The sequence below is a fragment of the Lepidochelys kempii genome, chromosome 8 (assembly GCF_965140265.1).
Source record: "Lepidochelys kempii isolate rLepKem1 chromosome 8, rLepKem1.hap2, whole genome shotgun sequence".
Lineage (NCBI taxonomy): Eukaryota > Metazoa > Chordata > Testudines > Cheloniidae > Lepidochelys > Lepidochelys kempii.
Window position 1 is genome coordinate 86,687,821 of NC_133263.1, and position 13,779 is coordinate 86,701,599.

Here is a 13,779-nt window from a genome sequence, read left to right on the forward strand (position 1 = left end):
AGACACATCCAACATGGCCCTGACAGCGACACAGACACAGACAATTCATCCTTATAGAGATGGACTATGAAATCCTGAGCAAAGAGCTGCTCTCAATAAAAACTGCATTAGAAGAATGGCTTTGCCACCTTGAGGGATTCTGCATCCAGTACATGTTTTTATTGACCATAAGAACCTTGAGTACCTTCACGAGGCTCAAACTTTGAACCAGAAATTGTGAAGGTGGGCCTTGTTCTTCTCCCAATTTGAGTTTACAATTACCTATCACCCAAAATTGGAAAGCTGATGCTCTATCACAAAAGGGGGAATACTACCAGGAAAACAAGGAACCTACTTCTGACCCCACCCAACTCCTCAAGCATGGTATTTTGTAAATGCCACAATTCAGCACAACTTGAAAGAAGAGCCCTGAAAGAAGAGCTGCTTGCCCAAGGGATACAATCTATGCTATTAGCCGCTAAGATGCACTGTTTCGTGTGGGATGGAATAACCTACTTCGATGGATGTATATGTGTCTCCCTGGGGTGTCCCCTACTGGAGGTGCTATGGCTGGGCCACGATGCTCCATTGGCAGATCACTGTGGCAGCCTTAAGATCTTCTGTATAGTTGCCCATTCTTCCTGGTTGTCCCTCATGCAGGTCGAAGTCCAAGTTGATGTGGGTGCCTGCAAGTGTGTGCACATACCAAGAAATCCTGGACCAGACCCCTTGCCATCTTAGTACTCCTGAAGACTCCATCTAGGCTTTGGACCACCATCAGGCTAACCTTCACTGTGGAACTCCCAGCATCTGATGGGTGTGAACTGTCTGACTAACATGGGCCACGTATCCTCTGCTGAGACCACCACCCAACTCTTGGTGCAAAACGTGGTTCTTACTCTGGTTTGTCCACAACTCTTCTGTTTGCCAGCTGTCTGCCCCTGACTTCCTGGTATCCAGACCCAGCTTGACTGTAACCCCACTATTCATCTCCTGACTACAGCTTGATAACTGACCGGTGCACACCGGCCACCCATGGCCCTGCATTAAATCCATCTCTCGAAAGTTCAGTTCAATCACAATTTCATACTACATATTTTAGTTTTCCATTTCAGACAAGCTAGAAAAGTTATAATGAGCTATACATCAAAGTGAAAGGAGGGAGTGCTAACATTTTTACTAAATGCCTTTTTTGTTTTTCCAGTAAGCAAATACCTAAGAATTAACCATACCCAACATTTTGCTGATAACTTTTTAGATTATCTTATTTAAATGAATATTTTCTATAGTTCCATGCAGATAAAGTTGACTTTCTGATAGTTTTTCACCCATAATGTTTGTTATAAGCCTTTTATCATAACCTATATTTTCAATAATGACCAGTGGTTTTAGGTGCCCAACTTGAGACAACTTAAAGGGATTTAATTTTCACAAAGTGCTGAGCTCCTGCCCTCTGAATACTGAGTCCCTTTAAGGTGCCTCAAGTTGGGTACCCAAAACTTAGAGCATGCCAAATCACTAGCCACTTTTGGAAATATATGCCAACCTGTTTTGTGTTTATCCTGCATGCAGGTCAGAGGTCTTCAGTCTAAACTGAGGCCAGATGCATGTTTCAGTGTCTACTGTTATTTGAGTGTACTTTCAGCCTAATTCATGGAGATCTGTAATAAACTGAGTAGCTGTGGTGCTTCATAAAATAATTCCCCCCATTCCTCCAAAAAAACCTTGCATTAAAAATGTCTTTAGTTAGGGAATCAATCATCCAAGAAACTGTATAAAGAATAGGGATATTCTTCCAGTCACATAGCTCAATTGTCTGAACATTTCTAACCTTATAAATCTGAATGAAGGCTGCCTCACAAAAAGCATAGTATCCATCATAATAGACTATGCCATTATACATTAAACAGATGCATAATGCAACCAAGTGCAACAAATAAGAGGGGGAACTGGGAATTTGTTTTTAATGTTGAATTGAAATTCAAAAATTTTTGTTACTTCAGAATAAATATACACATTGCTCACAGGTAACTTCTATTTGTATTAAAGAGTTTCTTGTTCACAGTTTAGGCAGTTGGATAAAACCCACTTAATTTCTCTTTGTAATCCTCTGACACAATGCTGAACTACTCATAAGGATCCTCTAATATCAAGATACATTAAACCGTGTTTATAATAGGCTGGGTTAGAAAATATTTAGTAAAGTAATAATTTTCTCCTGCAGATTGATTGATTATTAAGATTCATATTCGTGGCAAAACATGGAACCTGGAGACTTAATCAGTTATTAGTCTAACTACCCTGTCACCAAAACCAAACAAAAATAAACATAGCAGGTGAAATATTGCTGTATCTTAGTTTTTCTTCACCCTCACCTACGTGGGTCAACTCTGACATAAAGATGAAAATTTTATGCAGAAACAAAGACAAAGACCACACAAAAACTACCTAGGATGAGTTAATAAGTTAATTACAATAAGACTCAGCACAGCGATTATTTCCAGTTTTACCGCTTGTTACCAGTTGAGTTTTTCATGAGCTATCACTATTACATACAGTACTACCGTTTTTCTGTGCTGACGTGATTTTCCTGTAATCCCACACCACTGCCTAAAGGAATTGAACACAAAGTGAAATTTTGTAAATGTGTCTCTAACTGATTAAATTGCTCAAAAGATTTTTAACTTTTGTTCTTAATTTTATGAGGGGAAAAATTGATCCCTAATATACATTTATAATAGTATTCTCTATATTTGTTCTTTAGTATTCTTTTTCTCTGGGAATACCCGTATTCATTTTGTATAATTTCAAGCCTTCATCTCAGCCATGAATTGTATCAATTAAAGTTCCTTCTTCCTTTGAAAAAATTGAATTTACTGCTCTTCCAAGTTTGAATGAAAACCTTTGAGATTAGTTTCTGTATCTTCAGTTTTTGAGAAAACAATGAAGCAAGTTTGTTTATCTAGCCTACAGTAGTTTAGCACCCAGATGGCCTTTCCTATCACAGAAACACATTGAACATCATTACTAGTATCCCTAATGCTATGCATAAAATATTCAGATTATATTGAATACAATTTGACTGGGATAAAGTGGTTTACATACTTATCTGGTGAGAGATTTACTGTAATTTTAACAAAAGTAGAGACTAATGGGTTAAGTTTTCAAAATTATCTATGTGATTTAGGAGCTCAAGTCCCATTTTCTAAAGTGATGACATAGAGACTTAAGAACCTAAATTTCATGGAATTAAATAGGACTGAGGTTCTTAAGTGCTCAAAGTCACTTTTGAAAATTTAACCCTCCCACTAGATAACTAATTTTTTAAACCAGAACTGTGCATTGTGTGTAAAGCTCCCAAGATTCAGTAATTAATAAATGATGATAGGAGGATGGATGGTCTTGTTAAGGCACCAAACTGGCGCATGAGAATTTCTCTTCTGATCCCAGCAGACTTCCCATGTAACCTTGGGAGAATAATTTTTTCTGGAACGAAGAATGAATTCCCTTTTTTGCCTGCATTTTCTGTCTGTAAAATGGGAATTATAATGTTTCCCAGCCTCACACCCCCTGTTGTATGATGAATTGATTGTTTGTGAGATATTCAGATTCTATACATAGAAATGCCATGGAAAAGCCAGTAATAATAATTAAAAAATTATTTGAGGAATTGGAATTTTGACAGCTAAGAAAATCTATTTAAGGCATTCCAAATCACCAATTCATAAATGCCTTAGATTCCTTGCAGAAACTGGCTAAATGGAAAAGATTATAGGATGGTCTATTTGAAAAATAAATCTGAGGACCCTTTTTACAACCATGTTGTCAACGGCATAACCTTTGAATATATCACTCAAATATTTAGGAGATATCCTGTATTGGGTTACTTGTTTCTTGAGCAAAGTCATAACTGGAGGTGAGTAGGACAACCAGGTATAGCATTACAGTGCTGAAGGAAAGACTGGAGCTGTATCAAGAGCATTTCAGTGTTATGAGGGAGAGGCATCAAACTCTCTCATAGGAAGTACAATCTAATACCTCAGCAGTGAGTTCAATTCATTATTTAATAAATACAACAAAGTGTCGGACATGCATTAGTCAGTATGGTTAGCGTAGCAGAAACAAAAACAATGGTGCTGTAACACAGTGGGTGATATTTACAAGTGTGCAAATAGATAAGAAAAATATGTGGCTTTACTTTTTACAGGTTGCATTGTTGCAGAATATATACTTGAAAGTAGATGGTTTTTGCGCTCATGAACTTAAGGGAACTAAACAACAGTGCCTAGAACTCAGAGGTAAAATTCAGCCTATGCAGAGGACTAGCTCAAGTCCTATGCACAACTTAGTCCCACTTAGACCTTAGCTTAAGGCCTTTTGTTGGCCTTCTGCACAAGAATGCATGTCATGCTAGGCACGATGAACAAGGTTCTCCACGTAGTGATAGCAATGTACTTTAAATCCAATCTGCAGCACTCCTTCTGCAGTCCTCTGCCTCTGAACAGAGAATGTTAATGGGGAATGTGGGGGGAAAGCAGTCTAGGATGTAAGGAGGACTGTTAAAGGGAAGTGGAGGGGGAATAGGCAGTAGCTAAATAATCAAATTATGCAATAAAACATGTTTTTCATTAACCTATTTAGAGACTTCATGATTTGTAACATTGTTACGGTAACTTCTCCATTACTTTCCCCAAAACTTAGCATGAAACATACACTGCTAATTATGTGAAAAAATAGCTATGCATAAAAAAATAAAAATGAAGGAGTATATTACCTTTTCTTTATTTTCTCATAATTATCCAGCAACACCAGGATTGGGATTCCAAGATCCTTTTGCTAGGCCAATGTTTAGTATCACTGCTTTTTTTTTTTTATTTTAGTTCAAATTTTGAGTTTCTGGGGTTTTATCTAAGAGAATAATTAGTGGTAGACATAATAAAATGCAAGATTTCATACTTAGATTGCTACTCTCCTTTAAAAGAAATACCATCTGATTGAAACAAGGGATACTTTAGCATTGCTTTGATTAAAAATAAGATACAGTGGCTGTATGGTAATAAGTAAATAATTGTGGCCCTGGTTCTGGAAAACACTTAAGAACATGCTTAAATCCATCACTTCAGGACATCACTTAAGCATGTTTAACTTTTTATTCAAGTGCTTAAGATTCATTGACATAAAATTCACATGCTTAAAAGTTGTCCTAAATAGAGAAGCTTTCCTGTACGACGGGTTTCAGAGTAGCAGCCATGTTAGTCTGTATCTGCAAAAAGAAAAGGAGGACTTGTGGCACCTTAGAGACTAACCAATTTATTTGAGCATAAGCTTTTGTGAGCTAGTTGTAGCCCATGAAAGCTTATGCTCAAATAAATTTGTTAGTCTCTAAGGTGCCACAAGTACTCCTTTTCTTTTTCCTGTATGAGAGACTGTACTAAGATGTGATGTAAAGTAACACAAGTCTTTTAGTAAACTGTAATTTCCTGTTCAGCTTTGCATATTACAGATATATCCAAAGGCTCAGTCCTTCACCGCTTGTGCATATAATCTGCCTTTGACTTGACTGGGAGTTTTGGTTACATTCAGAATGCAGAATCAAGATCATAGTCAGTACTGTGTAAGAAGCTAGCAAAAGCCCATTTCATAAAATTCTGGTCTGCACTTTGGCACTGTTGAAGCTATGAGAAATCGAGTTGTCAGTGTTTGCACAGTCTTAAAAAGGGGAACCTATGGAAAGGCCCAGATTCTGCATTGAGATTCACACATGCATTTTCAGTTGATTTCAGTAACAGATATAGGTGCAAATCTGAGGGCAGAATTCAGCCCATATTGATTATTAAATCAGACCTTCCAGTGGTTCTCAGCACAACTTTCATCTTATTTGTTCCTTAGGGGTTGTTTTTCTTTTTGCTTTATTAGGATTAAAATAATAATGTTCAGTGATTAATTTTGATATTGTGTTATCTGAAAAATAAAAGCCCCACCTCTTTGTATCATTTAGAACTGTACAGAAAATATGAATGAACAGTGGAAATAATTGTGCATTCTCAGTGGATGTCCAGGATGACTTAATTGTTCTTTTTCATTTCTAATTTCTATAATTTTGTTAAAACAAAATGAACACTTTCCGCTTTTGTCTTTCTGTTAGTCATCTGTTAAAGTCCCAATCAAAATAGCCAGCAAGCAATCTGAACACTGCTATATCAAAATTTGGTTTTTATTTCAGTTGCTGTTCCTTTTAATATACTGTTGTATTTCTTTATTCTATTTGTATGTATTAATTATAACTATAGTATTCACTGAGACGTTAAAATGGAAGATTGCAATATATATTTGCATTAAGAAAAGGTAAAACAAATCCCTTTTTAAAGAGAGTGAAAATAAGCATGGACCTCCTAGCCAGACAAAATTGTCAAACTTTGGTGTCTAAAGTCAAGTACCTAAATCCATATTTAGGCATCTGAGTCAATGATCTGATCTTCAGCAGTGCTGAGTGCCCACAACTTCCATTGACTTCAATGGGAACCTTGGTGCTTAGCAGATCAGAACATTAGATCATTGATTCAGGTGTCTAAACAGGGATGTAATTGCCTGATTTTAGGCATCCACATTTGAAAATGTTAATGGTAATAATTATTTATTGTTCTAGGTAAGATGAAAGAATAGACATTATCAGTCTTATTTTGTAGTGTGTCTTTCTATCTTTCAGCTGCATTTTCCAGTTATCTTCTAGTTTCATATTGAGCACTCCTGAGACAGGAAGAAAAATGCAAAGATTTCCAGATTGCTGTAAAATAAAAGAATTGGAGATGAGCAATAGATACATTTACTTAATATTTATTCTTTTCTTTCCAGCTCCGAGTACAGCCCAATATGGGATTACCGGTGGTGCTGAAGTTCTGTTCTCCTGCTGGTACCTTGTGTTGACACTATCCTCTTTCACCAGCATATTCTACCTGAAGAACATCATTCTACAATAAATATAAAGAACCATGAAAGGCTTTTAAGGATTCTCTGAAAGTGCTGATGACTGGAGCCAATCTGGTACAGTTTGTTAAAAGCAGCGTGGGATATAATCAGCAGTGCTTACATGGGGATGATCGCCTTCTGTAGAATTGCTCATTATGTAAATACTTTAATTCTACTCCTTTTTTTTTGATTAGCTGCATTACCTTGTGAAGCAGTACACATTGTCCTTTTTTAAGACGTGAAAGCTCTGAAATTACTTTTAGAGGATATTAATTGTGATTTCATGTTTGTAATCTACAAGTTTTCAAAAGCATTCAGTCATGGTCTGCTGGGTTGCAGACTGTAGTTTACAAAAAAAAATATTGCAGTGAAAATGTGATTCTTTAAGGCTGCAATACAAGTATTCAGTTCCCTCTTTAAATACAATTCTATCCACAATTATTCAGAAGCATTTTTATTTTAAGAAATCAAATAATATTGCCTTCAAAACATTTCTTCAAAATATAACAGATATCTAGATTTTCTTCTAGCATGATATTCAGGTTTCAAGAATGAGCCTTGTAATAAGACTGCATAAAGCAGTTCTGCTTCCCCACCCCCCTGTAAATTCAGCATGGGTGTGCCTTCATAAAATATTACTTTTCTCTTCCTCTCCAACAATTCTGGAATGTGTATGGTAAATGACAACCTGTAAATTCAAGCGTACCTAATCTCCAGTTGAGGACAAAGATGCTATTGGCTGAAAAGAATACCTTCTCTTCCACCTCCAGTAGGGTAATGGAACTGCTCCAAACTCTGCCCACAACAACTAAATTACTTTTTTTTAACCAGTCAATCAAGAATAGCACAGGTATATTCCCCTTATTTTTTCCCTCTAGTGTAGTTAATCTGTAGGTTTTGTTTGTAAAACAAATTTTCCCGGTATAAAATACAGCACAACTCTCTTAAGAGACTTCTTGTGAATGTAGCACTTATCCCTTTCACTGCTCTAAGTCAGAACTCTTAAAAGGCTGTATATGTGAGATCGTGACAGTCCCTTTTTTATTATTGGCCAATACTACATGAATTGATATTCTTGTACTGGAGTTGTACTGATCAGCTAACTTAACAATGATACTTTCATTGCAAATGTTTTTAAATCTCAGATAGCTGAGAATATAGGAAGCATTGAACATACATTTAATATAGATATATTTAAAAACAAGTGGCTCCAATAACTATATTTTGGTCCACCTAGCAAAGGCCGACACATTGCATCTTAGTTGCCAGAATTTCATTAATGCACAGCTAAGATTGTATGAATATCTTACCATAACAATTAATTTCACCTTTCATAAATGACCCTTGCAATCCCCACATATTGCATTGACTTCAAGAGAAGTTTTGCCTGGTAACAGATTGGATCCTAAAATAGCAAATTAATTGTGAGCATTCAGTTGCACTTGCAAAAAAACTAGAGGCTGAAGCAACGTCCCTTTAAAAATTTGACTCATTATGAAAGTTGACCATAGATGGTCCAGTCCATCACCCATTGTAGTCAGTACAAAGATACCACCAGTTTCAATGGAATTGGATTGGGCCCATACAGAAAGAGCTACTGGTGATTAGAAATTCTAATTAAAACATTAATTACAATATAAAATTATCCGGTCACTTGTTCAGTATATAAAACCACAGTAAATAATAAAAAGACTGTTGCCATGTGAAAGGTGGAGTTCTTTATATCAAAAGAAGATTGTCACTGAACACCATATTGCTAATTTGGTGACTTTTTTAGTATCACTGCCACAGAAATTTCACTGAGACATGCTCCTACTCAGTCATTTTTTGCTACTGTGTTAAGCTCTGTAACTAGCTAGCTGGGTACTGTACATATTCAGCACTTTCAAGTTCATTTTGCAAATATCCTGTTTTTTAAAACTCAAATTATGAATTTCTTTAGTACCTTGATCAACTGCCCCATTACTAATATATAAACAAAATATGCAGCAAATATGTTGTAATTATTAAATGACGTTTAGATAAGGAGCATAAAAAGAATACACTGACTCCGTAACAGGGCAATAAAATGTATTGAATCACGCTGTTTATATTCAGTAATGGAGTAGAATATTTCTATTATTCTCTTAAGCTTGTGCGCTAAGCAGGTTCTATTTTCATAAATATGGTGTTTTTTTTAAAAATCTCGAATAACATGATGAAATTTTATTAGTTGGGGAAGCAGTGTATAAAACAGTACCACCCATATTGTACACTGTCCTGACATTCTGCTCACTCTTGTATTGCAGCTTTAAAGTGCTAAGCTCTAGAATCCATTCAACAGGAAAAAATGGTTCAGAAAGTATTACAGGTCAGTTACCATTTTATGAAGACAGAAACAGATCAAGGAGATGTATAACTCATATGCCTCTTCTCACATGAATTAGGAATTGTTTCTATACTGTAGCTGGACCAAATTCTATATTTAGGCTAATTGTTTTTTGCCATGATTACTGACAAATAGAATGTGAGGATTCTGGCAGCAGACTAGAGTATGGAAACATTTTTATTAGATATGAAAAAATGAAGTATTTACTTTTTTGCATCATGAGAATATTCTTGCTAATAAAGCCACTGGAAAACATAGGCCAAATTTTCAACCCAGCCTCTGAATTTGCACTTGCCATTTTTGTGAGATAGTTTGTAGCATGCAAAAATCCATGTTTCTAGGCACAACATTTGCTTCTGCAAATTAGGTACCTAAACATCTATCAACTCTGCATGTTCAAAAGTGATAGTTTGGGTGTGCAAATTTAAGAGACCAATTCTGCACATAATTACTGGGGCCATTCACATTAACACTATGTTGGTCATTACGTGTTTGTAGGATTGGTCTCTCACAGGGTGTTTATGAACACCGGACCATCTAAGGCTCCAATTGTGCAAAGGATTATGCATATGCGTAACTTCATGCACTGAGTAGTCCCAGAGAAACTCCTCACAGTACATAAAGTTAAGCAAATTCCAACGTTTTTGCAGGGTTGGGGCCCAACTCAATATTGGTCAAATAAAGTTACTTGCATTTTAGGTTAATCTGTTCCATATAATAACCTGATAATTGTACAGTTTGGAACTTATTGGGACATTCTTTCAACATGGACTGTGCAGACTGTTGAAAATTAAATACAGTAGCATTTTACAAAATTGATCTTTTAATCTCTGGCAGATATTTACTTTCTAGCTGATACTTTCATGATATAGTCTATGTTCATCCAGTTGATACCCCTTACAGTTCAGATTTTTTAATCAATTATTATTATATTTATCCCAACCATGAAAAAATATAGAAAATAAATGGATTTGCTCCAAGCAGTACAACATTTCTTATGCTAAAACTGTGGTCCCGCACTTGAATTACTAAAGTTTGTAATTCCATAAGTTCCTGAATGTGCAATAACTCAGGTCTATTAACTACCATTGCATTGATGACATAGATGGGCAATGGTGCTGTAATTATAGTGTTGTTGACCATGATTCTTTACTAATATTGAATTTAAGGACGTCTCAGAATTTCTAATACAAACGCAGTTTCAAGGGTTTATAACTTGGCAGGAAAATATATTCTTCATAACTAGACAGCTTTTTTAACTTTTCTATATATATTTAGAAAATATGCTGTTTCTAAGAGACAGGAGTATTGAAGACATTACCAGTGAAAGCTGCTCTTTTGCACATTTTCAGAGTTAGCACTCTAGCAAAATAATGATAAACGTTATGCCTACCAAAATATCTGCTTACCCCACATAACTGTGTATTAAAGAATGTGTATACCAAAATATGTATTTACCTGGAAAAACAATATGCCTTAAAGTCTAAATATGCATTTACTTCTAAGACTGGATCTTGCTCTTCCAGTTTGGAGGTAAATAATCCATATTTCACAATCTGCCATGGAAGATTTTGTTTCTTAAAAAACAAACATGATCAGTTCTTTTTTAAAAGTATGAAATAATTTTAAAGTTCTTGTACAAACTAACATATGTGAGGAAAGGAAAAGTTAGGATGAAACTCTGTCCTGACACTCTGACCTTCTGAATTGCAGACAAATCTACTTGTTCTCAGCAATTTTTGCCCTGAGAAAATGACAAGGAGTTTGGTGGTTGCCACGGAAACTTGTACATTTGCAAGTAGATATTACAGAATTTCCTGTACTTACTAAAGGAAATGCTGTGAACAGGTGGTAGGGTACATTAATGCAAGGGCATATGTAAAGATTTTTATAGGTATCACTGAATGCTCATTTTGAATTTTTCTTCTCTCTCTCCCTCTCACAGGAGCCCCCTCCAGCTGGCCCTATTTCCCTGTCTTTAACACAACACAATAACATTTCTTCCACATCCCAAGCCTTCTGGGATAGAGCATCTCCTATTCTCTTCCTGCCTTCTTGCTCAGCTCCATTCCCTACTCTCTCACATACACACTGATCACTTCCTTCTGATTGCTGGCCTGAGAGTTGGGTCAAGAAAAAATAGCTGGGAACACAAATTATTCCAGGAGTTTCTGACAGTTGTGAGGAAAGACAGTCATATCAGGATTGCAGCCAGGCAGAAGGAAGGTGTCTGGCTTTAGGGAGATAAGGCAGGACTATACTTACTGTATGCAGAAGTCCCAGCTGGCCCTATTTCCCAGCTTCTGGAAGCCTTCACTCATTCACAGCATTGTACCACCATTGACAATGGCTTTCCAAAATCCTTAGGGCCACATGCAGCTGATGCTGGCCTAAGTGCATGAATATGTGAGACCAGAATTTAAACTTTAGAAAACTCTTTGTCCTGAAACCCTTAGAGAACTGACTAATTAACTCATCATATTGTTGTACCTAGTACTGAGCCTACTGTAGCAATTATAACGGTCTCAGAACAGGGCACAGTGTTAAATACAGTACTGCATTTCCTAAAGACCTATGCAGCAAAAAGCACCGGCTTGGCTGCTGACCTAAAGACGCTCTACATGCCCCATTAAAGCTGCTTTCTGTTCTGAGGGTTCTGTTCTGTTCTGTTCTCCCAGGTAACAGCCTCATGATGCTAATATGCAAACAGCTGACTTAGCCCTTCTATCTCCATTCATGTGGCATTCAGAGGTGTTGAAAATGTACTGCTCATGCTCAGTGCGCCCTCAGATGGCCTTATATCAGGTGGACATTCCCTTTGTTGATGGACATTGAGCCTGCTGGGGAAGATCTGTAGAGAGGAAGTATGGTCTAATGACAGTAGATCAACATGACTGAATTCTGACAACAGGAGTGAGCACATTGCCTAAAGATTACTCCTTTCCCCCATAATAAAACAGTGCCTGGGAGGGAGGGATGACAGGACATCCCAAACTATACCTCACCAGCATCTGGGGTGGGGGGAGATACAGCTCATGTTACAAAGAGAAATATTTTTAATTAGTCAAAAAAATGTTTCTTAGGCCAGAGCTGGCTTCTCTTAGTCTTTTGTGAGGCTGTATAATACTCTAGGATGGTTGTAATTTCCTCAGACCATGTGCCTTAGCTGGAGGTGGATAGATGGATTATTGCTGGTGGAGAATTGTGCAACTGTTCCCACCTCCAAGCTACATAACTATCTCTGAGCTTTTTAGTTTATGCCAGTTTTGCCCTCTGCACAGCACAACTTATCTTCTGAATAGGTATACTTGAGATCTCCTGATCCAGAGCCAGTATAACCTTAACTTTTCTGGCTGTGCCAAAATTTGTGTCACATTTTTTGTTCAGCTAGGGAGGGTAGAAGTTGTGAAGTGAAGACTTCAGTTTCAGTTTGACTCATCTTAACTATGTTCATTACACATGAATTGAAACATTAAATGCACTTAAAATGGGTTGGGTCTGCTAACAGTTCAATCATATCTTGCTTTTCTCTATTGAATATTTAGAGGAAGGAGAGCAATTTTAGTCTATCTTCAGAATGGACCCTTACATTATAACTGAAAATAGCCAAGTAAAAAAACAACTGTCATAAGGATAGCAGGAAAATGCTGAAGGGATTCCAAATGAGATCCATGTTCTGTCCAATACCTGACTCTGGTTCTCAAAATGAATATAAGTTTGGGTGTAGGAGATTTCCCCAGGTCACCATCACTGCTGAGCACTAATTACTATATGCATATTTATTCTTATCCTAACAAGTCGACTTTCTGTTAACCGTATGCCTAATTTCTAGAGTTTGAAGGCTTCTCCACTTTGTGAACTTCTGCTCTAAAATTTATATATCAACATATTCATTTTACACTTCTGATAAACCAGAGATGAATCACAACTAAACTCAAGATGCCCTAAATTGGATTTAAAAATATATTAGAAGCTCAGCTCTCCTATGTTTTGGTCTGACCACATATAAACCTGTATTTTAAAACAAGATTTGGGGCCAGATTCTCAGCCCTCCTATAACTATTTTATACCTCTCCAATGGCACAAAGAAACCATAAAGCTGTTGGATCCAGCCCTTTGAGGATTCCCATTGGAAGGGGAATTGCTGAGTGACATAGTATACTTTTGAGCAGCTCTGCACCATCGACTATCCCATCCCTGGTACAGGAGCATTCTGATACCCCAGCAGTCCTTGGCTGCTGGAATGGCCTGTTGGGGACTGCTCTAACTTATGCCAGGAGCCATCACCATGATTGGGTAAATGTAAAGGTGACATAAGGTCACCTTTCACTTTGATCTTGCTCTGAGCACAGCTCTGCCCAACCAGAGAATTTGGCCCTTAATCTTGAAGAACTTTAAATAAAAATGTAAACAAAAATGAAAAATAATGAGGGGACTGTAATTCTACTTGCAATCAATGTTCATCT

At 36.8% G+C, this 13,779-nt stretch overlaps 1 protein-coding gene across 3 annotated transcripts in view; it reads left to right on the forward strand.

The window, feature by feature from the left end:
• Positions 1-7,353, forward strand: part of NEGR1 (neuronal growth regulator 1) — a 605,115-nt gene extending 597,762 nt beyond the window's left edge. For all 3 annotated transcript variants that reach the window (XM_073357346.1, XM_073357343.1, XM_073357345.1), the window contains one exon: positions 6,832-7,353. In XM_073357346.1, coding sequence (XP_073213447.1) covers positions 6,832-6,956 — 125 coding nt within the window. In that variant the 3' untranslated portion in view covers positions 6,957-7,353. The remainder of the gene's footprint in view (positions 1-6,831) is intronic.
• Positions 7,354-13,779: the final 6,426 nt, after the last annotated feature.